General features: G+C 37.5%; 3 protein-coding genes across 7 annotated transcripts in view; 2 read left to right on the top strand and 1 right to left on the bottom strand.

Annotated features, from left to right (window-relative positions):
• The window catches only part of CRMP (Collapsin Response Mediator Protein), a 118,376-nt gene extending 104,269 nt beyond the window's left edge, over positions 1-14,107 (top strand). For 3 of the 5 annotated variants that reach the window (XM_087354482.1, XM_087354485.1, XM_022066751.2), the window contains 5 exons: positions 5,254-5,479; positions 6,690-6,800; positions 7,226-7,381; positions 7,565-7,793; positions 10,863-14,107. In XM_087354482.1, coding sequence (XP_087210608.1) covers positions 5,254-5,479; positions 6,690-6,800; positions 7,226-7,381; positions 7,565-7,793; positions 10,863-10,945 — 805 coding nt within the window. In that variant the 3' untranslated portion in view covers positions 10,946-14,107. Of the gene's footprint in view, positions 1-1,233; positions 1,467-5,253; positions 5,480-6,689; positions 6,801-7,225; positions 7,382-7,564; positions 7,794-10,862 lie in introns of all 5 variants that reach the window. The other 2 variants (XM_087354483.1, XM_087354484.1) reach the window with 2 other exon arrangements.
• LOC110831124 (uncharacterized) lies at positions 13,998-21,122 on the bottom strand. The gene is made up of 5 exons (XM_022066757.2): positions 20,988-21,122; positions 17,375-17,573; positions 16,239-16,387; positions 15,338-15,458; positions 13,998-14,974 (listed from the first exon to the last, which is right to left on the bottom strand). The coding sequence occupies exons 1-5, from the start codon at positions 21,031-21,033 to the stop codon at positions 14,755-14,757; spliced, it is 735 nt and encodes a 244-aa protein (XP_021922449.2). The 5' UTR covers positions 21,034-21,122; the 3' UTR covers positions 13,998-14,754.
• Positions 21,123-22,915: 1,793 nt separating this feature from the next.
• Positions 22,916-26,105, top strand: LOC110831122 (uncharacterized). Its single transcript, XM_087354487.1, has 2 exons — positions 22,916-23,126; positions 23,321-26,105. Exon 2 carries the CDS (start codon positions 23,935-23,937, stop codon positions 25,840-25,842), a length of 1,908 nt encoding a protein of 635 aa, XP_087210613.1. The 5' UTR covers positions 22,916-23,126; positions 23,321-23,934; the 3' UTR covers positions 25,843-26,105.
• Positions 26,106-26,305: the final 200 nt, after the last annotated feature.

Raw genomic sequence — 26,305 nt, 5'->3', positions numbered from 1 at the left:
GCCCACAGACTGGCTATCGTGATTGAGGATTTTCATGGTTTTCATTTATCCCCCAGGAAAATACCTGGATAGTACTTTAAGTTAAATTATAAGAAAGTGCAGTTGGTACAATATTACTTCATTATTACAATGGATATTAAATTCTTTTTTATTCGGTGACACCTTTCAACACGACCTTTTTATCTTCAGACGACAAAAATACACTTACTGTTAAAAGTGATCTTGAACTGAAATTCAAACTCCTCAGTTCAGAATCTTTCAGCTCCTTGTTTTCTTTCTAAAACGCTTACGATTAAAGTGCGCAAAAGTGTACTTTTTCTTGTTGTGTATGTAGACTTGAAATTTGATCTCGCACTCTGATTCACAGTGTTTGATTATAAGTACCAAAGGAAATGTTTGAAACTGCAAGGGAGGAGATAACAGAAGAATGGAGAAAATTACGCAAGGGCCGATTGTGTTTACTTTACATCTACTATGGAGCCGGGGTAGCTCAGTCAGTATAGTGACTGACTATAGCCTGGACGTTCGGGGTTTGATCCCCGACATGGACAGAGGATTTTTTTTCCTCTAGCCTTTGTTTCCAGACCAACTCTGGGGCCCATCTAACCTCTTGTCCAGTGGGTACCGTGGTTCTTTCCCAGGGGTAAAGCACTGCCAGGGCGTGACTCCCCTATCTAGTGCCGAGGTTGAGGATTAGTGGGAGCTATATCACCTCTCCCCCCAAATGCCTACTTGGCCTGTAGCAGAACAGGTCTTCTTCTCTCCTTTTCTTTTTCTTCATCTACTATTGCTATTTTTCTAATGATTAAAGAAAGATATTTGTAATCAGGACAGAACACACGTGGGTAAGGAAATATATACACAGTTTAGTTTGGGAAACCTCGGATGGGATTACGTGAGAGAGTGAGGTATAGTATCTGGATGTATTATATGTGGAACTTCGGTGATTTTGGTGATGGTGGTGAATGTATGTATTCCATATTAACAAGGAATTTCTTGTACAGCTGAATAATTATAAATTTCTGAATTAGGATTCAGTGCAATGAAGTTAATTACAGCTTTTATAAATAACAGCAGATGCGTATGTTACTATACTTTTTTTGTAATTTTGTCGCGATTAATAATGCTGATATACTTCTCAGGAAGGCCCACACTCTCATCTTAAACCCCTAGCGTATATTTTGAGCACATTCTAACAGCATGAGCTGAGTGTCGGTATATTGGCACATGCAGGTGGATGCTCCCCTGTATGTGCTACATGTGACGGGCAAGTCTGCAGGGGATGTGATTAAGCAGAAGCGGGGTCAGGGGCAGGTGGTGTTTGGAGAGACAATAGCAGCTTCGTTGGGAACAGATGGGACTCATCAGTGGAACAGATGCTGGCAGCATGCCGCTGCACACGTCATGAGCCCCCCTCTGCGCCCTGATTCTAATACACCCGATCATCTCTTGGATCTCCTTGCCTCGTAAGTGCTAGAACCTGGAAAACGCAAGGCAGTATGTAGATAGATTTATGTGCAGTATGAAATTTATAAACAGTTCAAATGCTCCATTCTGCATGGGATATTTTTATCAGATTTGTGTAATCGTGACTGTCTTTGTGAACTTAATAATGAAATTGAAGTTGGTTCACATGTTAATGCTATATTTGCATGATACATTTTATATTTGCATTTTGCAAAATGACGTATCTTTACTATGCCACACCAGACCAACCTCCTACGAGTATGTTATTGCCAGTGATGAAAAATAGGTTTTAATGAGCCCGTAACAAAAAAGTTACTTGATAAGATATGATGAAAAGGCATCAGTAATATTTTTCCTAAAGACCTAAATACGTTTAGGTATTGAAAATTTGTTTGCTGAGACAGTGTAGAAGTATTGAAAAGAATGCTTTAAATGCTGAATTTAGATTCTATACAAGCATGAAAAATGTGTTGTAAAAGTATTGATCTTATCAATTTTGGACTCCCTAAAACTGTGGGACTTAGTCCATTCATAATGACTGAAACATTGAGCCCATAATAGGTTTCCAAGGAGACCAAGGCTCGATTTCGGGCTGTCGCGCCATAGAAGAATATAATATATTTCCTGTATGTGGAATATTGAATCATTTGCATGCCATTGCTTCTTTATGTACAGTTAAGCAAAAGAAAAATAATAAAAGGTGAGACTGATGGTTGCAGAAAGGATGATAAGGATCGGATTGGAAAACTGATTGTATGTGTGTGTGTAATTGGGCCTCAGCAGAATTTCTACAGCTGTAGGTACCACCTCCAAAAGTTGAGTCAGGTTAGGAATTTAAAAGACATTGAGAGCAAGTCATGTAAATTTTAGTCAGTGGTTGTATATATGCATTTACGCTCCGCAAAAATATTCTTTGAATGATGAAATTCAACAAGCTTTGATGATAAAAACTTTGGCGCACACAAAGAAATTGTTGCTCAGTACGTTTGAAGCAAGGTTTTTTACAGAATCCGATTGAACCATCAAAGACCACTGGTAACTATCTGTCCCACCCGCTTTAATAATCAGTAATTCTTATAGTTTTTATTTATGGGTTTGGTATTACCCTGTAAACAGGGATTACTTCCTCAAAGAGCATTAACCTGTTGATCTTTGTAATGGAAAAGTTTTGTTTTCTTTGTGATATGGGTTAAAAATGACGTCTTTTATGGCAAACATGTAGGCAGGCTTTGATTGATTTCAGGTAACTAGTTATTACAATCAAAACATACAATGTTTCCTACCAAATGATAACATAATTTGAGCAGAGGGGCTTCCAGTTTTGTCATTACCTAAAAATGTGAACTGTATTTGATCCTTTAGTATAGCACGTTGGTGTATTTACTGATTATTTGCATGTTCAATTACTGTCACCTTCATACTCTGTATATTAGTTAATTCCAGCTTCTTACACCATTTTTTTTAAATTTATTGTAATATCTGTATTTTTCTCTGAACTACGTGCTTCGATTAGAAATAGATTATCATCGGCTTAAGCATTTGTACCCAAGTCACTCCACATCCAAGGCACAAAATTGTATCTTATGTTTAATGTCCATTGAAGGTCATATAACTGGCATGACTTTTATATTTTCTGTTTTGTTACCAAATATGTTTCATATTTGTTAAAGTTCCCAGGCAGAACCCTTACCTTCTTACATACCTCAAGAAACAAACATTTATTTGGAAATGGTTATCTTCTGGGTTGTAGAACCATGTTGTTTGGTAGTTTACCAGTGTTTCAGAGGTCCTTTGCTGCTTCCATTATCAGGGCAATAAGTACTTCTACCACACTACATGGCGCTACAACACAGATGACAGCCATCTTTGTGCTCATTGCCATGAGAACCTCAGATCCTACCCAGCATTAATATTGGTGGTCATAGTTTGTGCCATAAACACAGTCTGTCTCTTGGTAAGACTGTAGTGCCGTTGAATAATGTCCAGTTTTTTTCAGAACACTGGAAATTATCTGCATCACTTTATCTCACCGTAAACATAACATTATATACAAGTCAGAGTCTCTGTATGTTGGTTAAGAACATATTTCCGTCACTAGATGCATTCAGAGTAACCGGATCAGTAAAATTGTCGTATGATATTAACTGTGGCAAATGGATGCCATTGAAAAGTTGGAGGCTGGGAGGGAGGTGCTGTTTGACCTCTTCTGTTGTGAGTCAGAACTTCGTGTGCCTGCGTCATTGCATCATCTTTATCATTTGTTCGTGTTTGTGTTACGAATTACAAATTCAAGATTGGAAAGAAGTCTTCATGGTAGATACAGCGAAGTACACCCACAATACCCACACTTGAAAGATGTGACATTTTTGTTTCCATTCATTTTACTACTAACTTTTTACAAAAATAAATAATCTTGAATGATGATCAATAAGGGTCATCTTCCAAACTGTACAGTGTCCAAAACAAAGCGCGTTACAATAATGCATTAAAATGTAATAAAACTCAATATTCTGTCTTTATACTAAGTAATAATACCAAAGAAAATCATGGTTTAAGTCATCAGAATGCTTTTCAGATTCCTCTGATCTTCAGTTTGTAAGTTACATGCAGTGTAGAATGATTTCCATGTTGCCAAGTTTTGGTTTGCATGTATTTATTGTTTCTGTGCTGATGGTTAACATGTAATATTTCTTAACCTCTGCCTTGAACATTTAAATGCTTTCTGTGTAATATGCAATCTTTATGTACTGCATGTGGTTTACCAGTGCTATACATACTTCATGGTTCTGGGAACTTTGAGTGAGGGTTTTTGAAATTTGTTATCCTGATTCAGTAAAATCTTCTCAGTCTATTGGTCACGTCAAATGACTACACAAAGAAACCAACATTTTGGGACAGAGATGGTTCTCAAAATGTTGATTTCTTTGTGTAACCATTTGGCACGGCCGATTGCCCAAGAAGATTTAATTGAATTTAGTTTTCACAGAGCTTAAAATCATGTACTGTTATCCTATTTGTGTGTGTTGATCAAAATTATAGTTATTTTAATGAAAGACCCCCGGGTTACAAGCCGCGTCAGGTGGCTGAACGGCGACTAAACCATATCTTCTGCAGACGTTTCGAGAACTATCTCTGCTCTCATCCTCAGGGCTGCTTGATAACCGGTCCGATCCTTTGTTACGCGTTCGCTGCAGCAACGAGCCCTGAGGATGAGAGCTGAGATAGTTCTCGAATCGTTGGCAGAAGATATGGTTTAGTCGCCACGAAAATTTCATGTTCAGCTTTCATGTTTGCTTCTTATTTTGTGTGTGCACGTGCATGATGGCATACTTGGCTTTCCTAATATTTATATCACAGCAAGGAATTTTTTACATTTTAAAAACGTATTGTTTGTATCTTGCTTTGAATGAAATAGCATTATTCAAACTGTATAACTGAAAAAATAGTGAATCATAGTAAGTGATACATTTATTTTAATGTTAGTATTTATTGCAGTTCTATTATTCATTTGATATTAATACACTCTCAGTATCATATACAATTGACTTGTTATATAACATTGTTCCCTGCATGATCTAATGCTTTGGAAAACAGAACATGCCCGTAGTGAATGTTGGTACTTCCAGTTCTCTGCTATACGTTTGCAACAGTGTAAGGTAGCTTTAAGTTAAAAATATTTTTATTTTCAGCTTGCCATTTAATAAAATAATTTAGTTGCGAATGACACTATGAGATGAAGGGCTGAACATAGGTTATTTCAGATTTGTGTTTTCATGGTTTTATCAGAGACATTCTTCAAGTAACTGGGAGTGATAATTGCACATTCACCGCAAGTCAGAAGAGTCTTGGCCAGGATAATTTTTCGAAGATTCCGAACGGCGTAAACGGCGTAGAAGATCGAATGTCAGTTATCTGGGAGAAGGGTGTGCATTCAGGAAAGATGGACCCTGCACGATTTGTGGCCATCACCAGTACAAATGCTGCTAAAATATTTAACATCTACCCAAGAAAGGTTGGTATATAAACATACTTTCATACTTCAAGTCAAACTTTTAAGAGAAATGTGAATATGTTTTATGATATTAAAATATATTGTCACATGACAGATTAACCTCTTTTCTTGAAAGTAACTTGTATTTGTGCATTTTAATTTATTGTTGTTTAATTGTTTTTAGTTTATACTTCTTCGACAGTTTCAGGATAGAATTATTTCAGATCAAATTTAACTTGAAAACAAGTAATTTTTTTACGCATTTAGTAGGACCCCTTGGCCAGAGAACCTCAGCTTACACAAAATAACACAAACACTTTGTCATAACGTCATTGCATACTACAGAATTTATGCCTATTCATGTATGTAGTCATGTGGCCCAAAATCTGATTGCTTTAGACTACACAGGCATTTTGATCAGCTTCAGTTTACTCGTAATATTTAAACATTTTAATTTCCATGCTGACATGTAAGAGAAATTTCAAGGACTTGTGCTGCATTATGTAAATAGTAGTATATGTGATGTCGTACCTTGTAAACAGATACTGTTGACTCTAATAATGTGGAAGTCACCATTGCTGTGTATTTTAATGGTTGACGTAATAACGTAGTCAAAATTGTACGGTAAAGTAATATTTTTATAAGCTTAACAATTGTGTTTATTCTTTGATAGTGTTATATTGGAGCAATATGTAATTGATTAAACATTCCAGTTGAATATGTCCTGCTTATGTAAATAATTCAGGTCTCTGTAAATTCAGTCATATTATGTGTATAATATAAATATACATATGTATAAAATCCAGTTATTTTTTATAATGGCCAAGATATCAATTACTATATGAAATTATTGTCTAGACAGGATAGAATTTAGTGTATGAATTAAAATATAAATCACTGGAAAAAAATTAATTATATTAAAGTTGGCTGTAATTTCTGTTGTTTTTTAATAGAGGGTCAAGACCAGGAATTGAATATGTTAGAATAATAGGAAGATGAAAATTATGGAAATACGAATTTTGATAAGAAATTTAGGGATTAATTGCAATTATCTTGCACAAAATTATAAAACTTTCCAAGTGCTGTATTCACATGATTGGTATCATGAGTTGCCTGATTTTTTGCTGTTGCTTATGTTTTATGAATGTCAGTGTAACATGGAATCTGAAGCTTGGAAAGAGTAACTGTTATAACAGATCATAGTAAAATAGGTTGCTTTTCATTATTCCAGGGTTGTATTTCTGTGGGCTCTGATGCAGACATAGTTATCTGGGACCCAAACAAAACCCGCATCATTTCAGCCAAAACCCACCATCAAGCGGTTGACTTCAACATCTTTGAGGTGAGTGTCATTATGATATATTTCTTTAATGAGATTCAACTGAGATTTAAAAGTTTGAATTAGTTTCCTTTTTGTACAGTGTGTCCACAAAGTCCCTTCGGGGTTTTGATAAATTGTGGTGCGCAAACAAATTGAGCTAGCCACATGCGGTTTGCGGCAGATTACAGTGAAACTCTGGAAGTTTTTTACTGACCTCAATAGACCTCGATGTGGGCTTCCTTGGTAGCACGGAGAACGTCCAGACGATATTCGAGCTCTTGCCATGTTCTGTGGAGCATGTCCGCTGGAATAGCCGAGATCGCATTCCTGATATGGGTCTTCATTGTCATCAAGTCCGTTAACTGGTGTTCGGAACACATTGCTCTTGACATAACCCCACAGGAAAAAAGTTTTAATGCATTTTAAAGTAACTCTATTACTTTCAGGGTATGGAATGTCATGGCGTCCCAGAGTACGTGATTGTCAATGGCAGAGTTTGTGTGGATGAGGGTGACCTGAAAGCTGTTCAAGGACATGGAAACTTTATCCCAACACCAGTCTTCCCACCTTATGTGTACAACATGGTGAAAAATAGAGAGGAGGTATAACATATGGACATAAATTCTAATATAGCTGTGTCTCTGTTCTGTTCGATTTATACCTGATCATTGTGTTCAAATTTCTTTCATTTGGCCCTGTGAAGTGTTTGAACTGTTCATGCCATTATTATATTGTTCCAAAATTGAAAAAAGGTCTGCATGAATGTTATTTATTTTTATGAACAGGAGAAGGTATCTAACTCGGTGTCAAGAAATAACGTTGAGAATGATATTGGTGGTACGGCTGAAAGCAAGCCATCCACACCGACACCTGTTCACGAGCCAACTGTGGTGGCCTCACAGGCCCCTGAACCGCGGCTTACCACTCCCTCAAGCAAGGGCCAGAGGAACTTACAGGATTCAACCTTCTCCATCAGTGGTGAGAGCCCTAATGGATTGCATGAACAAGAATCAGGTAGACGTATGTTTATATTTCCTGCACAGAGTACCATTTCTTAATAATCTTGCGGCAAGTATGAGTGAGACATTCTTTTCCATTTTCGCCCTTGCATGAAATTTTCGTGTCGATTTCTTTATGCTTTCTCCGTTAATGTAAATGTATAACTTAATCAGTTTTCTTGTTTAAAACTTTGATGCGTTCTTTATTTTCATTTGAGTATTTAGTGAAACACGTCAAGGAATCATACAATAGTGGCTGGCTTATTCCGCATGCCTTTTCTTCTCTTAGATGTGTCTGTTGGAAAGGTCGCATGTCCCTCAAGCTCTATAGATAACTTGAGCAAGATGTTATCGCAGATTCATTTACCCTTTAGTGTTGACCTCTATATGCTGTGTAGTTGTAGCAAGGTATCTCCTACCTCGTTGGCCGTTAACAAATATACGTGCTGTCGGCCAGCCAGACGAGGTCCGGGGCCGGAGGGGAAGACTACCTAGCATATGAAATTTTACTCCCTCCCTGCCCTTTCCATCTTCCTTGCCCCTCTTACTGTTACGTAGCTCAGGTTCAGAGATATTTTGTGCCCATGTATACACTAACCCGCTGTTTCTCGCTTGTTTCCAACCTCAGTGCATATAAAACTTTTTTTTTATGTACTTCACATTTCTGTATAAGCAGGTAACAGATTTTTAGTGAGAATATAAAAATAAAATAACTCTTGGAGACTTTGTACTCGAGACTCTTGACAGGGAATCATTCTTAATTATTTTAAGCCTAGTAGTAACTATACGCACTATCCACTGTAATATTCAGTAATTCTGTGTTTTTATTTTGCTGTATGTGGATGCATTTTATGATGCTAGTGTGAGCAATTGTGTTAAAATTGTCCTTCTTTAAGTGTTGTTTCTGCGTGAAATGCTGATCAAAGATTAGGCGCATGTTTTCAGTAGATTTTTGTAGATGTTTGATGTGGTCAGGGAACACGGCACTGCTTCGAACTAGGATTGTATTAACCTTAGAGTCAAGCTGTGCTGAGAAAACCAAGGAATATTTGTTGAGTTTACAGCATTGTAGGGAAAAATTATATGTCTGTTTATTTATAAGTTATATTCTTGACATTTTCACTGAATATTAGGAATGTACAGTAAACTTCTAATTATCAGTGTGTGGATTGTACATTTGGCTAATCATCTCTGTGTATAGCTTATTTTTACACACAGAGGGGCTTGGGTTACGCTTTCTGGATCCTAAGATGGCTGAAATATGAAAGAAAACTACTATAAAGACAATAAAACAAAAGCTGTTTGAAAAATTTATAACGGAATTGGAGTCAGTTACCGAAAGGTAGGGACTTAGTGATTATATCCATGAAAGTGTTGCCAGGCTGGCCTCAGAACTGTTGCGGATTAAAACAACAAAACAGGATTGTAGTAAAAGAATTATGACGGAAGCTATATACATTGTATATCAGACATGGTCTTCCACGAGTCTGGTAATGATGGTCATGGAGGAGACGTCTTCCATATTTAGAAAATTATGATTTGTAAGGTTTCCATTTACAAAGTTTCCATATTGTAAAAAAAACAGCAAGTTCAATATTTTTTACATGGTGTATGGTAAAAGAAGCTTTGATAACAACAGTTAGGAATTGTTTTAACTGTCGCTACAGAGTGATGCATGTGAAATGGATTTAAAGCATGTGACACATTTTCAGTGGTGAGGATCACAGTGAAAATTGTACTGCCATGGGCAGGAGCCCGAACGGTTAAGAAAAATAAGCGATCATTACAAACCATTTCTCAGAATAATGCCAATCGTGTAAAAAATAAACAAAGCAAAGCAATTTGTGAAGTTCTGTGAATGCACCAAACAAATTATTTTGGATTATCTGTGTTTTTTGATCATCTGTTTATCTTCTTCCCTTAATTATTCTGGATAATTAGGAGTTTATACCATATAGCTCTCTCATCACATGTAGAAAATTAAAATCAAATCAAATATTACTAAAACCTTACATACCATGTAGTGTATTGGAATATAAAATCGTGCATACAAACGAAACTGTTTACACTTTGAAGGACACTAATTCCAAATGCTTTTCGACCTCAAGAGGTCATCATCAGTGGTAAAACAAATTAATTCATGTATACAAATCAATTGTTTTGTATTATAAGAATTAATTTGTTTTGCCACTAATGAAGACCTCTTGAGGTCAAAACGCATTTGGCATTAGTGTCCTTCATAGTGTAAACAGTTTCGTTTGTATGCATGTTTTATATTCAAATATTACTAGTGTACAAAATGCTTAACTTCATGATTAACACTCAAAAAACTAAAAAAAGAAAATTCAAGTGTTGAAAGCAAAAATATAAATGTAATCGTACCAACTTCATGGTGTTTGTCCCACATGTTAATTCACTGTCCTATATGTGGTGCTCGTGCTGGAAATATGTTTGCTTGTGACATGGGTGCATAAAATATTGAAAGTTAATGAAATCGTAATGTTGAAACAAAACAAGCCAGACAAAAATTTAGCATTGAATTTAAGAACTACATATAGTCAGACTGTTAACCAGCTGCAATCTGGCTTGAGCCTTTGAACACGCTCTTAGTCAAAAGGGAACCCAGTGAAAGCTTCCGCACTGTTGGCTCTTAGTCCCATGTTTCAGGAAGTTCTGTGGTGCTCCTTGGTAATCCTAAGTTTTTGCAGTACTTTTATTACAGAGATGTTGAGGTCGCCTGCACTTTGGTGTAGACCAAACATGTAACAAGTAAAAGGTGAAGCTTACGCGGCTACCGAAGTTGATGAAATACTCTCAGCGACAAGCCGCATCAGATGGCTGAATGGTGCTACTGCCTGCCGTCCGCCGCCAGTTCCCATCGGCGAGCGCGCTACATAGGACCAGTTTCATTTCGCAGCTGCCCTGAGGATGAGAGCAGAGATGTCTCTTGAAACGTTGGCAGAAGAAATGGTTCATTCGCCATTCAGCGACCTGACGCGGCTTGTCGTCCGAGAGTCTTTCATCAATTTAACAAATAAATTTGCAATCCCAGAATTTATGAAGATGTGTTCTGTTTGCTTTCCAGTTGAGATGGATGACACTGCCCCAAGATCATGCATCAGGGTGAAGAATCCACCTGGTGGTCAGTCATCTGGAAGTTTCTGGTGAATGTCAGTGTATCAGATGAGCTTCTGCTTGTGCGTGTGAAAATACCAAATGCCACTTAACCAGGGAAGTTATTTTTATTTTGTCAACCGTTCAGTGAATTTATTGTAATTATTTTATTTTGCCGTTGTAGGTATTATTATTATTCTCCTCTCGTTATCATAATTCCTATTATCATTATAATCTACTGTAATTGGCATTTTGTTTTCTTTGTATTTTATTATTTAATGATGAACATTTTCTTTTATGTGCAAGAAGAATTTGGGATTTAGTTGAAGTGGAAATCATTATCCATATGAGAATCAAATTGATTTGAATTTATTTTTATTTTGGCAGCATTATGAAAGTGGGACGTAACGGTCCTCCACTACATTTATGTGCGTTATGGATGTTAAGAAGGAATTTAAAGGAAACTGGCTGTTTTGTCAGTACTGAATCCTGAGACTTGGATTGCATGTTACATCTAAAGAAATTGATTGTTCTAGTAATTACTTGTACTGATGGCGTCTGACGAAAGGCTAGAATTGTCGAGAAAACGTTCCTCTTCAAAATTTTATTTGTTTTTTCCCAAGTTAGAGCTTGCCTTAATACAATAACCTTCAAAGACTATACTAGATTATCCTTTCAGACAGAAATTTTGAAGAATTAGCTTCAAAATAGCAACTTTCCCAAATTTAATGCTGTCTCTTTTTAATGTTTGGCCATGTGTAAGTCAGAACTTGGATTTAAAGCAATTATTATGTTGCTTGACTACTTTATTTCAGCATGGAAAATAAGTACTAGAGAGAAATGGTTTGTGTAGAATGAAGAGTAATATTCTGCCATTTTCAAAACGTATTGACTAGGAGATGAAACAAAGCTTTAAAATGTTTATGTTATGTTCCTGGGTCATGCTTTTATATTTAAATTTTAAACACTATGATAACTGCCGCAGTACACGAAGAGACATTTTTATTCTCTCATGAATAAATGACTTATGAACATAACTCACAAATGTTCTGTGAAGGTATTTCTAGACTTGGTAATTAACATCTTTCTAAAACAACAAATAATTTTCAAGATTACTCGAGAGTCCCCCCTTTCCTAGGCTGCTGTTGACTGTTCCAAACGCAATAGTCAGACTCATACAAGTTGTTAAAAATTTAATTTCATTGTATTAATTCATAGACGGACTGTTCAAAAGGTGAGAGCCTTATGAGAAATGTTGATAACTATTCATATTCCTCCTCCTAAGAATATAATTTATATAAAATGTAAATGTTATCATGATAAACATTAATGGATTTTCTCCATGGAATGGACACACATTTTAGGAGTTGACTCTTATTAAAGCATTGTTTTAAATATACTGATTTTCACTTATATTCACTTTGCCACTTACAAAATAATCAATATTAAGCTACAACATAACCTATTGAAGGTTCCAGGTTATATCCCCAAGTGTGGGTCAGAAGCTTTTCTGTCAAACAGTGAAAAGGTTATAAACATGTGAAAAGTTTTGTAATGACCGAGGAATTTAACAAATAGTTTAACGTCAGTATCACTAAATAATGGAAGTAAAGAAAGATAAGTGTGTTATGCTTTATAGCACAAACTCTTTTACTTGTGGTAGAAAATAAAATATTAAGTCATAAAAGTTGAGGTTAGCCAGTTCAACATCCAAACATGGCTTGGACATTTTTAAGTGTTTTAAGGGAAGTAAAAAAAATTTCATTTTTTGTAGTTACTTTTCTAATCTAATAATGTGCAGACTATTTTAACTAAAAATGTTGACTGAGGTATTTATTAATTCATCACAATTAAAAATGAACATGTGTAGATCATTGCGTGAACTGAAATTTTAAATCAGTATGCATTGAAAAGCTTCACCCACTGAATTTGTTTAAATATTCTAAATTTAAGCTTGTAATTCGTGTTCACGCCCGGTTCTCGTGTCTTCCATATGAATGCATGAACCTTTAGGTCAGTCTGCAGAAGAAAGCAACTTTTAAATTTTTGCTGCTCAGAAAAAATAATTTTATGCTTTCAAGTTGGCATCTCTTATTCTTTTATAATTTTATGAGTCATAGAAATATTGCTATATACTGAATGTTATGTGGCGATTAACTATTTGGGTATATTTGCCTGTGGATGAAAGTTTGATTTGAAGCTTTCACAGTGACGTAACTAAAAAAAAATTTCTCGGGTGATCAGCCGTGTCAGATGGTTAAACGATGAAACCGATGTTTTACTAACCATCTCTATCCCCAACACCAGGAATGTTACAATAATATATTGAAATTACAATTTGAATTCCAGTCTGCCTTTCAGAATACAGTGCTTGAGTAGTTATGTTAGCAAATCATTTCGGCTTTCAAAGCTAGAAGCTGATCTGTTTGACTCTGGAGAAGTAATTGTTACATTTTTCTGTGAATTTTTTTAATATGAATGTTGTTTATAGGAGGGTTGATATTTCTGTTCCAAAACATTTTGTGTCTTGATATGTTACAAATGCAACATTACCATGTGACCTGCTTGTGATATTTAAATGTTTTGGTCAAACAAACTTTAAGGACAGTGTTCAGAGATTCCTGAATGTGAGTGGAGGTTTATTACTCGGCACTTCGTATTCAGCTTGCTATAAAATTAAGACTAAATCTACTTCTTATGTAGCTAATTTGAAAGAAGCAAAACACTGCCTCTTTCTATACTATATTGACACAACATATGTATGCCATTATGTAGCCCCATATCCCTTTGCTATCAATGTAATGCTGTAAGTAATATTTAACTATTTATTTGTGTAGTAATAAGATGGCTGAACACATTAGTGTACTTATTGTTTCCGTATTGCAAAAATTGGGATGTGAGTTTTCCGTAAGAGCAGTGAACTCAAAATATGTCGTCATGTCTCCGTAAGAAGAAATGAGATGTGTTCTGTGTGAATAAGAGACAGATCTTCCCCACGCCTCTTTGTTCAATCTGTAAGTGTTCATGTTATCAAGCTTAAGAGTGAATTGTTTAAATGGAGTTTTCAAATTTTGTATTTACTTTGTTACAAGAAAAAGTACGGTGCTTATGAAGTTTTGATTTATTGTAGAAAATTGTGACAGTTACAAAATATGTTTAAGTTGCTTGGTTCTGTTCTCTGTATATTCATTAAAGCAGAATATTGTGAAGGTTAAATCTTGTTTCCCATTCCATATGTCTTTTTTTTGGGGGGGGGGGATAGAATGGATTGTTTGAAGTTTTTTCAGTGTTATCTTAATGGAACTATGCTATACAATGAAAAATGTATAGAAATTCGTAAATTAATGACATGGCCATTATTTAGCTGTTATAAAAAATAATTGTTCTTCTGTTGATACTACATTAGTGAGCAGTTTATCATTATTCCAGGATGTCAGTAGAACTAATGAACTTTAACTACTTCTTACATCACATGACTACACAATTTTCAACTGTTGTGCGCACAAGGACATCAAAACATATCTTAATCAGGCTATAACATAATCAGTATCACGACATCCAATCGATCAAACATGCGCTTCTGTTACAGTTCTTGAAAAGAAGGTACATTAAATCTTATATTATTATTGTACAAAAGTGTCAGTTATTTTCTTAATTGCAAGGAATGTATCTCGCAACTAACTCGGAATATTAGTTCCTTGCCTTGTCGTCTTTGACTTGAAGTGTGTTCCCGCAGCAAGTAGAAAGTCCGAATTTTCTTTTCTCCAGGGTAGAGATTCTTTGATTGATTCAATAATTTTATGCACTTAGTTTTATGAAATGACACTCTGATCACATGCTGAAGAGTTTATGTACGCACATGTTCAAGTCAGTTGAAAGTTCATGTACAAAGTACCCACTGCCAATGCGACAGGTGCTGTCAGCTTAGAATGTGAATTGAAGGAGCAAATTTCTAACTGCCCACATTTTGTTTGTGTGAAGAAAGCGTGGATAGCTTCATTAATAATGTCTTGTGATGATCGGCATGACCGTCCTGGATTTGTTGCTCTCGAATTGCAGGTAGCCATTGCAATCATTAAATGACTGCAGAAAAAAGAAAGAAAAACATTTTTTGGTTTAGTATACTCGATGTTCTACGGTCTCAGTTTTGGTTACTCTATTTCTAGGTGAGACTTAAACTATTATTATTGTATGTACTTAGGAAAATAACTCAAGTTGTTTACTCAGATATTAGATGGGGAAATACTGAAGTAATTTTTAGTTTTATTTCGTTATGCAAAACAGGATCATGCTCTGGTTTATTTTATGTATGATTCCTTCCAAATTTGTAGAAGAGTGATAGTTTCTCCCTCTGATGTAATACGTGCAAACCATCTCCTAACGATGCTTTGTTTTACTTGATTATTGATATTAGTGAGAAAATGACCCGTATCGATAGGCACTCACCTGCATCTGTTCAAATCCAGTTTTGAATGCAGCATATCAACGATGTGTCCAATTTTTGTTCCTTCTTCCACACATTTGAGAAACGATAGAACGTTCCAACATTTAGCTGTGTTTAGCAACACTGTAATAAGAAATTGAAACCTTCAACCAAACAGAAATAAACTTGGAAAATTATAAATAAATACAGACTTATTGACAAACTATTTCATTCATCTAAATTTTTTTCATTCTCAGTGCGCTCTAAAATAATTATTTGTACATTTTCATTGATGATTTACCACCACCACCACTAAATTCCGCTAAGTTTCTTACTAAATTATTTCTTATTTCCCTAAATCCTGCATCCACACTCACTTTGCACATTGCAGATTTCAGGACTTTGCTCTGTTGTCCTATAACTTCCTTTTCAAGGACATTAGTTTACATTTTTGCTTTTATGACTCTTGACGTTATTAGAACATGAATATGTTCTCGTGCGCTATACTCAGTTATAATTACCACAGGTTTTTAGGGTTATTTTTCCTTGTTCGTGATCATTCTGCAACTTTTATATCTACTTCCATTCTGTTCATTGACATTTTAAACTTCTTTGATTGGTATATTTTGACTTAATTGTACTAGAATAATATATTTTTTCATTGCATTTATTCTTTATCAAAAGGTATGAAAATAATACAATTAATTATCGTAGTGAGGTACTATAATGTGGTAGATTCTTAGTACATTGCAGATTTTTAACTGTTCGTTAACTCTACACTTTTGAGCATATGAAATTATCAAAGCATACACGCAAATATGTGAAATGGAACTTTCGACCATTTCGTGGAATTTGTTATAGGCAGTTTCTAGCAATATTGGGCTTAATCTTGAAGCTGTAGTATTTTATATTGTTTGTAGTTACTTTTTAATTTGTCAAAGTTTTCTTCACAGACAGAGCTATAAATCCCTTGGAGTCCTTGCATCCAGGCATCAAATTCGTTCCTGCCTTCCTCCGCTTTACACGACGTATCGATTATGTCTTGGGCACATGAGAGGGCATCTGCACTAGCACTGCAACATATCCCATGGAGTTTAAATAATTCATGCAAAGGCAAACATTAAACTTTCTTGATTTTAGTGCAGCTGCGTTATGTGTCAATATGTTATAAAGCCAGAATTTATTTGTTGTGATCGGAGACGGCCCCACTTCATGGTACCTGCACCTTGTCGTGGTGGTGGGGCTTGAGTACCTCGGTGATCCCAAGAGCTATGCTGGTGTCCCTAGCCAGATTGGTAGAGGGGGAGAGGTCAGACTAAGACAGGTACCCTGGTCCTCCAGGTTGGGGGTTGGTCGCAAGGCTAACAACCTTGCACTGTAAAAAGGAAGATGTTTTGAAACCTCGATCAAAGCCTCGGACAGATGGACCTAACAGAGGACCGAACGGAAGAGAAGAATTGAGGAGGCCATGAACTGAATACGGACCGGGAGCCATAGAAGAAGAAGAATGGAGACGGCACAATCATAGAATTTTTAAAAGTTGAGTTGGAAACGTACAGTATCATCTTGCAACAGTTTTATAAGCATTCTTTACACAAAATGTATTAAATGAATTCCTAATGGGAAAGTTCTATCTGCATTTGCATATTAATCTCTGTAACTACTGATTTTGAAAAAATTTGGTTCTGTGCCACACATTGGATTTAATTTGTATTCGTTTTGGGCTGGAGATTGGATCTTGGGGAAATTGGGTTGAAAGTTGTGGATTGGACTCGTCTGACTCAGGATAGGAATCTGTGTTCTCTTGTGAACATAATAATGAATCTTCTGTTTCCATAAAAGGTGTTACCCAGTCACTATACGGACTGAGTCCCACGTCTCACAGTTATAACCCTTACTTTAGATGCTTTTGAAGTCGTACATTAATTTTTATCAAAAACAGAGTCATTGTTTCAGAGATTTGAGGTTTCACTGGGGTCTTCTGAGTAGTGACTATACTTAAATATGGCATAGATAATTAAACTTTTTATGGGTATTACAGAAAAGACAAGCATTTTTACCTGCACAGATCTTTCACATCACGCTTCTCACAGTATTTGGGTGCTGTTGGGTCAAGGTGACAAGCTATGTTCGTGTATACATCACTAAAACATTTGTCAGCGAGATTTGGCAAACAGTTCGCTTGCTCATTGTATATATCTTCATAATCGTCATCTTTGTCACCACTGATGACTGGCAGTGTACCCAGTAAAATAAATTCTGAAACATTGGAAGTGCTTTTAAAAACTGGATAGAAGTACGTGGGTACAAACACCTTCGTGAGCACTTTGTTTTATTTCTTCCTGTCAAAGTAAGAGGCCGTACTGAATGACTTACTCTTATATATGTATTTGTAAAACAAAACATTACGGTATTACACTTTATCAGTTTCTGAACCTTATTACTAGATACATCATCCTAACAATAATAGGCATCAAGTAAACATGCAGCTGCTTATTATGTAATTTTTTCATCTTCAGCCCAAGAAAATGCTTGTGCTTTTTCTTATTTGAAGATCTGGGTGTTAGAAATTGGTCCAGAGGTCATTTATTAAGAGTTCTTCTTAATAATAATCATGTCATTTAATGGTACATAATCCAAACAGAATTCCCTTAGATACATACACAAAAAAACAAACATTTCTACGAGAACTGATAAAACTTTTGTATTGTACCTGACTTTAGTAGTCCCTGCAGATAAAATTTAAAGCAAAAGTATTCACTAATTTATATTATTATGTATGAAAAGGAAGATAGGATATAATGTAATACGCTATCCAATTTCTTGTGAATCCATGCTTTTGTGTAATTATTACGTCAAAAATCAAATTATTGTACTGAAATCTGATAAGAAGATTTCTGTCTTCTGGGTTATTGCGCTGTGTAGTCTGGTCGATGTTAACCAACGTTTCAGAGGTCATACTGCCTCCGTCATCAGGGCGATGAATATGCCAATAGGGTGTGAGGAGTTGGATTTTATAGGCAGGGAAGTGAAAGGTGTAGCCTGCCCCGAGCCAATGGGAGCAGGTATGGGAGTGGACCAATGGTAGCACGTGGGCGAGGGTGGGAGAGGGAGAGAAAGGTGAGTGTAGTTGTATGGATAAAGGCCCTGAAAAGGGCCGAGTTAGTGGTCTGGTTGGTTCTGGCGGCGCACTCTTGCTCGTTCTCGGAGTCCTCGGAGTGTGTGGATCAGAGGCTTCCAGGACCGGCTCAGGTGAAGTCCATCTTCCCTGTTAAAGTTATCAGGATGAAGTTCGATCTCGATGGCTTCCCTGATTAACCGGTCCATGTAGCCGGTTTTTGAGGAGAGGATAGCAGTGTCCTCTAGCTGTATCTTGTGCTCCAAGTTGAAGCGGTGTTCAGCAACCGCAGATTTCTCGGGCTGCCCGAGCCGGATGTGGCGTTCGTGCTCCTTGATCCTGGCCTCAACGGAACGGCCTGTCTGGCCGATGTAGACTTTTCCGCACTCGCAGGGAACTCTGTATACGCCAGGCGTCTTCAGTCCTAGGTCGTCCTTTACCGACCTAGGACTGAAGACGCCTGGCGTATACAGAGTTCCCTGCGAGTGCGGAAAAGTCTACATCGGCCAGACAGGCCGTTCCGTTGAGGCCAGGATCAAGGAGCACGAACGCCACATCCGGCTCGGGCAGCCCGAGAAATCTGCGGTTGCTGAACACCGCTTCAACTTGGAGCACAAGATACAGCTAGAGGACACTGCTATCCTCTCCTCAAAAACCGGCTACATGGACCGGTTAATCAGGGAAGCCATCGAGATCGAACTTCATCCTGATAACTTTAACAGGGAAGATGGACTTCACCTGAGCCGGTCCTGGAAGCCTCTGATCCACACACTCCGAGGACTCCGAGAACGAGCAAGAGTGCGCCGCCAGAACCAACCAGACCACTAACTCGGCCCTTTTCAGGGCCTTTATCCATACAACTACACTCACCTTTCTCTCCCTCTCCCACCCTCGCCCACGTGCTACCATTGGTCCACTCCCATACCTGCTCCCATTGGCTCGGGGCAGGCTACACCTTTCACTTCCCTGCCTATAAAATCCAACTCCTCACACCCTATTGGCATATTCATCGCCCTGATGACGGAGGCAGTATGACCTCTGAAACGTTGGTTAACATCGACCAGACTACACAGCGCAATAACCCAGAAGACAGAAATCTTCATATTCACCGCTGTGAGAACCTCAAGTCTTACATCTGATAAGAACTTGGCTTTTTTTGAGCCAGTAATAGGTTTCTTTCTAATTCTTTTTATTTTTTAATATCCAGCAGTACAGCACTCCCTCACCTTTCACAGGAGTTACGTTCTCCAAAACCCCGATGCGCGAATTGTGGGAAAAGTGGGGTTAGGAGATTCAAAGACACGTGAAACATGATATTTTTATCATTAATTATTAATAAACATTAAAACAATAGTGTTGTTTGTTGGGATGACGTCAGCGTTCCTGGCTGAAAACTGAGTATGTTAGAACAAGTCATTTCTAATTATTACGATAAATACAGTCAAAATATATCATGTATCTATGTTGGTACTGGTTGGTATCACGATAAGTCTTCCACGAATAAGCAAAACTGCAATGCACAAACCCGTGAACGAGGAGGGTTTGTAATTCAACTAAAGGTCACTTGACCTCACGTCGAATTGGCGAGAAATCGGTTTCGAACTGTTTTACACCACGAATCATGGGGCGCAAACACACGATAGCATGGAAAGATCCTGCCTCTCTGTTCGTTGTTTTCACCTCTAGAACTACTGAACGGATTTCCGCTAAACTTCATATTGAGGATGTACACCAAAAGTTATTGGTCAGGTTTCATTTTTATTTATATGGGTGTAATACATCAATAATCAAACACTAAAATTTGCTCACCCTACAAACATTTACTACACAATATATAAAATAGACCTGTTTAGGAGCCACGAAAACATTTCCTATATAATGCATATTCAAGGTCGTAGAACGGAGACATTTCGAACGCCTCAACTGTAAATACTTTGAAATTTTAGTGCGTGTCGCCAGATTAATTTCCGGATATCTATTACCTTTATTCTACCTTTGGGAAATTACGCTTAGTCTGTAAGTTAGCCCCTTGTTTTATGTAGATGTGAAGCACTTTTACTTAGAAGGAAATAACATACATCGAGAGAATTTGATGGAAAATGTGCTGAGATTACTTGACCTAATAGATAATTAACTTCAATACTGCAGTTTAATCTTAATCTGAAATTGATAGAGTGACCACATCGAAGACAATAAGATCTGGAGGACGAACAGGAAGGAAGAAAAAGGAAATGTTGGGTAAGTTTTTAAAAAAAAACTTTACCAAATTAGTCTGGAATGCGGAGGGAAAGAGACAGCATGGGAGACCAACGCATAAATGGAATAATATTAAAATATTTATTTCAGAAACATGGTGTGAAAATGATGAAATTAAGTTGTGGGCTATTGTTAAAATAATTAAAATTATGATTTAATAGAAGCTAGGAAGTCCTTGAACAGATGGATCTGTCTGGTTTAGGAAGTTTAAGCAGTCGGGAAAACTGGGTTCCGGAACAGGTTTATGTAAGGAGTTACGAGATTTTTATCCATATTGTAATATCAATGTGTGTACTTACGTGCGATTATAAAATGCAGAGACCGTATTATATCCATCCACTTCATGATGGGAAGAAAAAGTGAATGAGCTAGCCGAAAGCGGAAGTTTGCATCGGAGTTCTGCCACAATTTCCTGTCTTGACTGATTGTACATTATCACAGGAAAAGAATTATCTACAGACTGCAGGGGTCGTGTAATATGAGGGGAAGTAAGAGTCGATTTTCGATTAAATATATGACGGGGGTCTATTAATGAAATCGACTGCAACAAAGTAAAGATTAGGAACAGCGTAATAATTCTGGCGGCTAGTTCACTCTGTTTTTACGTCTGTATTTTAAAATTGTGAAAGTTAAATTTTGATTCTCTTATAAGTTCATAAAACGGATCGAACGAGCAAAAATGTTAAATATACAATGTTATGAAAACGATTTCAACGGTTCTCAGTTAGACTATAAAATGAATCCGTATTAACATCTTTTTTTAACGAAAGGTGGAATTTTAACACCTTCATACGTATGTGCTGTGTTACATGACAAGTAATTCCGTGAACTACACATCCAATCTTGTTTACCTTACGTGAATGTTTCTTAGACTCCTTCTGCAAGCTGATAGGATATCTATACAACCTACTTCGATTACTAGAGTCACTTAGCCTAATTTTTATTAGATACAGATACAGTCTATTAATTTAGAAGTATAAGTTCATCAACAGAGATATGTATGAGTAAACAAGAAATTTAAATTGCATGCTATTGGTGGGTAACAATATCATTTTAAGGGAAAGCCTGTTGTGTAGGTTCATTCAAATGTAGCAGGCTTCAACTTGAGTTTTTAAGTTTAGCAACTGATCGCGGTATTCAATATATTCACAGCTAACCTCCTTACCTGGAGGCCGTCCCTCCATCCGCAACCCGAGGACGCGCCATGCGGTGATACGAAGGGACCCCCGCCATACATGTAAGATGAGTGAACTGCCGCGCCATATATTAGCGAGGGCACGAACTATTGTTAAGATTAATTGAATTGCCGCGCCATATAGTGGCGAGTACATGAACTAATGTAAAGATAAATGAACAGCTGCGCCATATACAGTGTGTTCAAAAAGTCACGCAACCTTATGGAGAAACTATTTATTTCACAAAGTGCTGGAAGTGGCCGCCGTTCTGTGTTTCACACAAGTGGACACGGTTAATCATGTTCTTGAAGACCCTTTGCAATGGATCGACACAATTCTGAATGTTCGCTTGCAATTCCTGAATGCTGTGCGGATGAGTTGAGTAGGCGACATCCTTCAGGTACAACCACAAGAAAAAGTTGGGAGGGGGGTGTTACATCCGGAGATCGCGCTGGCCACAACCCCCTTGAGATCAGTCGGTCTGGAAAACACTTTTCCAGGTAAGCCATAGCGTTTCTGGCTGCATGGGCTGTGGCATTGTCCTGTTGAAGCCACGTGATCTGCTTCTTATCTGCCGATAACGTGTTGACAAATTATTGCAACATCGTAATGTACCGGTCACTGTTCACTGTGTGTTGAAAGAATGTCATGAAGATGCGACTACGTGACATGCTACACCAGACACTAAGTTTCTGTGAGTGCAGAGGCGACTCCTGCAGCTCATGTGGGTTTTTCGCGGCCCATAGTCGAGAATTCTGGGCATTGACGTACCCATCGAGAAGGAAACACGTCTCGTCGTAGCCGCATGATGGAGGATTTGTTTGGAGCAACTGTTCCGTATTTTTCTGAGAAGGCCTCCTGCGTCCTGGCATAACTGCTGGACCGGATGTACTGCGTGACAATAAATATACACTGCTGCAACGTGTACCCCATGGCTACTCAGTGTTCTTCACCACCTGGACAAAAAAAAATACATGTGTTGAACAACATGCGTTCCCCCATAAGGTTGCGTGACTTTTTGAACAAACTGTATTAGCGAGGGCATGTAGTAATGCAGATAAGTGGACTACCGCGCCATCTGTTAGGAAAAACTTGGAGAGCGAGAGAGTTAATACCTGCCTGCGGACTAAAACAATGGGGACATCTCTGCGACACACGTGCTTGTTTAATTGATGCAGTGCAACTTTGGTGTGTATAATGGTTGAGTGCTGTTTTTAGGGCTGATCCATGTTTGAGTGTGTGATATATGATACAGGAACTAAGGTGAGCTGTTCGTGACGAGTTACTTGGAGTAATATTATAAGAAAGTTTACTCATTAAGGGCTATTGATTGTAAAGAGACCTCAAGATATCATTGTGACTTATTAATACCTTTCCCATGAGGAGCAGTAGTTGTTAAAATCCTAAATCTTAAGTTTGCAGCCGGATTTTACAAGGACACTCCATTTGAATTTCAGATTGGTATATCAACAAGAAATCAACGATCTCAATCTCAGGTCAACCAACCATAACATATAGACTGTATCCTGGATCAGTGGCCATACCAAACATTGTTTTTGTTAACACTGTATTACCTGATTATTCAGGGGTGGCATACCTTGTATTTGAAGTCAACTAAACTCACCAACACAAAATATCATTTTTAAAACTCAAAATGAGTCTCCTTAAGGACCTTGCTCTCAGGATTATGGGAAATCATGTGGTAAAGAAATATTCCGAACCAATAATGACACATCAACAAGCAAGAGAGATAGGATGACAGTTGAGGGATCTAAACAAGTATGGAGTCAGACTTGCTCTAGGAAATTCCCTTCAACTTCAAAATCTGATACTCCCACCTGCTCTTCAAAAATACAATAAGAATAATACATTTGAAATAGCCCTTAGGATTCAACTGTGCATAGTCCTTGGTTGTGTTGAATCCTCATACACATCTTTCAGTTCCGCATATCATTTAATATGTGAATTCTTCCTTCATTTTCTGAGGACTGAAACAGATACATTAGAAGGTTCAGCTTTAACCGTCTTAAATGAATGCACGAACAATTTGAAACATTATCAGCTCAGTGAAATGGAGTTATATTCAATGGAAGCTCTTCAAGTTTGTTTGAGTTTAGTCCCAAACTTTAGTCTAGGAGGAATCATCAAAATTGATCCAGGAGCTGATTTAACCAATCCAGCTATCCAGCAGAACTTGCGAAGTCAGGTGAGGGAGCTCAATGCATTACCATATCAACCCTCTATTGCATTGTTCAATTTGATTGTCAAATCTTGTCTTTATTATAGCAGCTTGAAATCAGACCTTGCTAGATTAATATTCACCTTTGGGATGGGATTCGCAAGGAGTCGCAGGATGACAGAAAGGGCTTGGACAACAAGATGGACAGCTCTAGTTAATAGATATCCAGCTGAGTCGCAATTCTCATTTCTTGCTGAAGATGCTCGAAACCTGTCAGATTTAATTCAAATCCTTGCCCGTGATGGATTAGATCTTCCAAAGTTAGTTGCAGAATATTTGGGTTATGTAGAAAAATTCTTCCCTGAGGATCCCATAATGAAAAAATTGGTTGACCAAGCCGCCCATAAAGGAATGACTGTTCCAGTAGCAATTACAAAAGCATTGTCTTCTTATCCGACCTTTGGATGGATGCACTTGTTAGCTACAAATGCTGTACTTCAAAGTGAGGTCGAGTACCTGATGAAATATTTTCATCGGATCAAAGGGGATGTTTATGCGGGCATAAAATATCCTGGAATTGCCAACAATGTCAAGAACCGTGCATACCTTTGTGTCAAACTGCAAATTGAGATTGCAGGAGATGAACAACTTAAGAAATACAATGGGATTGGAGGTCTGAACAACAAAACACAAATTCCATTAAGGATTCTTCTAGATAAACTGGTAGCTGAGTATAAGAAAACCATTCTTTATGAAGAGACTCGGAGACCATCCTTAACAGTGTTAACTAAATACAAAGACCAATCTACCTCAACTAAAGCAATGAAGGAACTTCTTTCTCAGAATCTTTTGCCAAATGATACTGAAGAAGATGAAGATGAGGTTGATGCAGGAGGGATTGGAGGTGTGTTCAAAGAGCAGCCTTTATCTAGTGAAGATAGCGGAAGTGATCCTGGTGCAGGCTCCCATCACAGGAAATCAAAAAGGAAATTTTCACCTCCTCCTAAGAAAAAATCATGCAGTCCATCTCCAAGATCACAGCAATTGGAATCAAGATTTGGGACTCCTCCAAAGATGATTGAGAGAACAACAACTCATTCAACAACCTTCTCTGTGTCTGGTCTATCTACGCAATCTCAAATTCATCACGTGGGTTTAGATAGAATGAGAGTGAGTACAGCTTCAGAGTCAATTCCTCCTTTTGAACCTCAAGCTGGAGCCAGTAAATTACTCGCAGAGTTCAAACTTCTTTCTCAGTTTCTTTTGCGAAATAAGACCGAAGAAGAAGAAGATGAAGATGAGGTTGATGCAGGAGATTTTGGAGCTATGTTCAAAGAGCAGCCTCCATCTAGTGAAGATAGCGGAAGTGATCCTGGTGCAGGCTCCCACCGCAGGAAATCAAAAAGGAAATTTTCACCTCCTAAGAAAAGACCACGCAGTCCATCTCCAAGATCACAGAAATTGGAATCAAGATTTGGGACTCCTCCAAGGATGATTGAGAGAACAACTCATTCACCAACCTTCTCTGTGTCTGGTCTATCTACGCAATCTCAAATTCATCACGTGGGTTTAGATAGAATGAGAGTGAGTACAGCTTCAGAGTCAATTCCTCCTTTTGAACCTCAAGCTGGAACCAGTAAAATACTCACGGAGATTGTGGGTGATGATTACCTTAAGCAGAACCCTCATGAATTGACACACATGGGACCTCTCACTGCTCTTGAATCTCCAACAACTGCTCTTCCTCGAGAGACATGTCAGGAGACCGGTACCAAATCCTCAACTAAAGGGAAGAAATAGTCTAGTTCCTGTAATGTTGACATGTGGATTATATTGTTGGTATTTATCCAAAAATAAATTGTGTAACAGGGTATGTTTTATAGAGTTATAATGAAACTCCTCATAAGAATTAATTTTTGTAATTCAAAGAAGTCATTAAGACATTATTTCCTCATGTTGTATGTTTGTCTAGATTTAAGATTGCTTTTCTTATTCAATTATTAATATTGTTCATTTCTTGTACCAAAACCACATGACCTCAAAAATATTTTAAAAACTTTTAATGAGTTCAGTTCATTCATCAAGTGATGATCCTTTTGAAGTAGCACCTGCTATCTTTCCAATTGATGTTTTCCCTACTGAGGCATCATGCTTCGGACCGGTGATACGGAATGCACGCTGTTTCGAGTCTTGGGGAAAGAAATTTCTCATGAGATTTTCGACCAGTGTATGGGACCGGTACCAACCCAGCATCGTGAGGAAA

This window comes from Zootermopsis nevadensis, unplaced genomic scaffold (genome assembly GCF_977971745.1).
Source record: "Zootermopsis nevadensis isolate Lab colony 2312 unplaced genomic scaffold, Znev_1.0 Znev_ptg000023l, whole genome shotgun sequence".
NCBI lineage: Eukaryota > Metazoa > Arthropoda > Insecta > Blattodea > Termopsidae > Zootermopsis > Zootermopsis nevadensis.
This window is presented reverse-complemented; position numbering and strand designations above follow the sequence as displayed.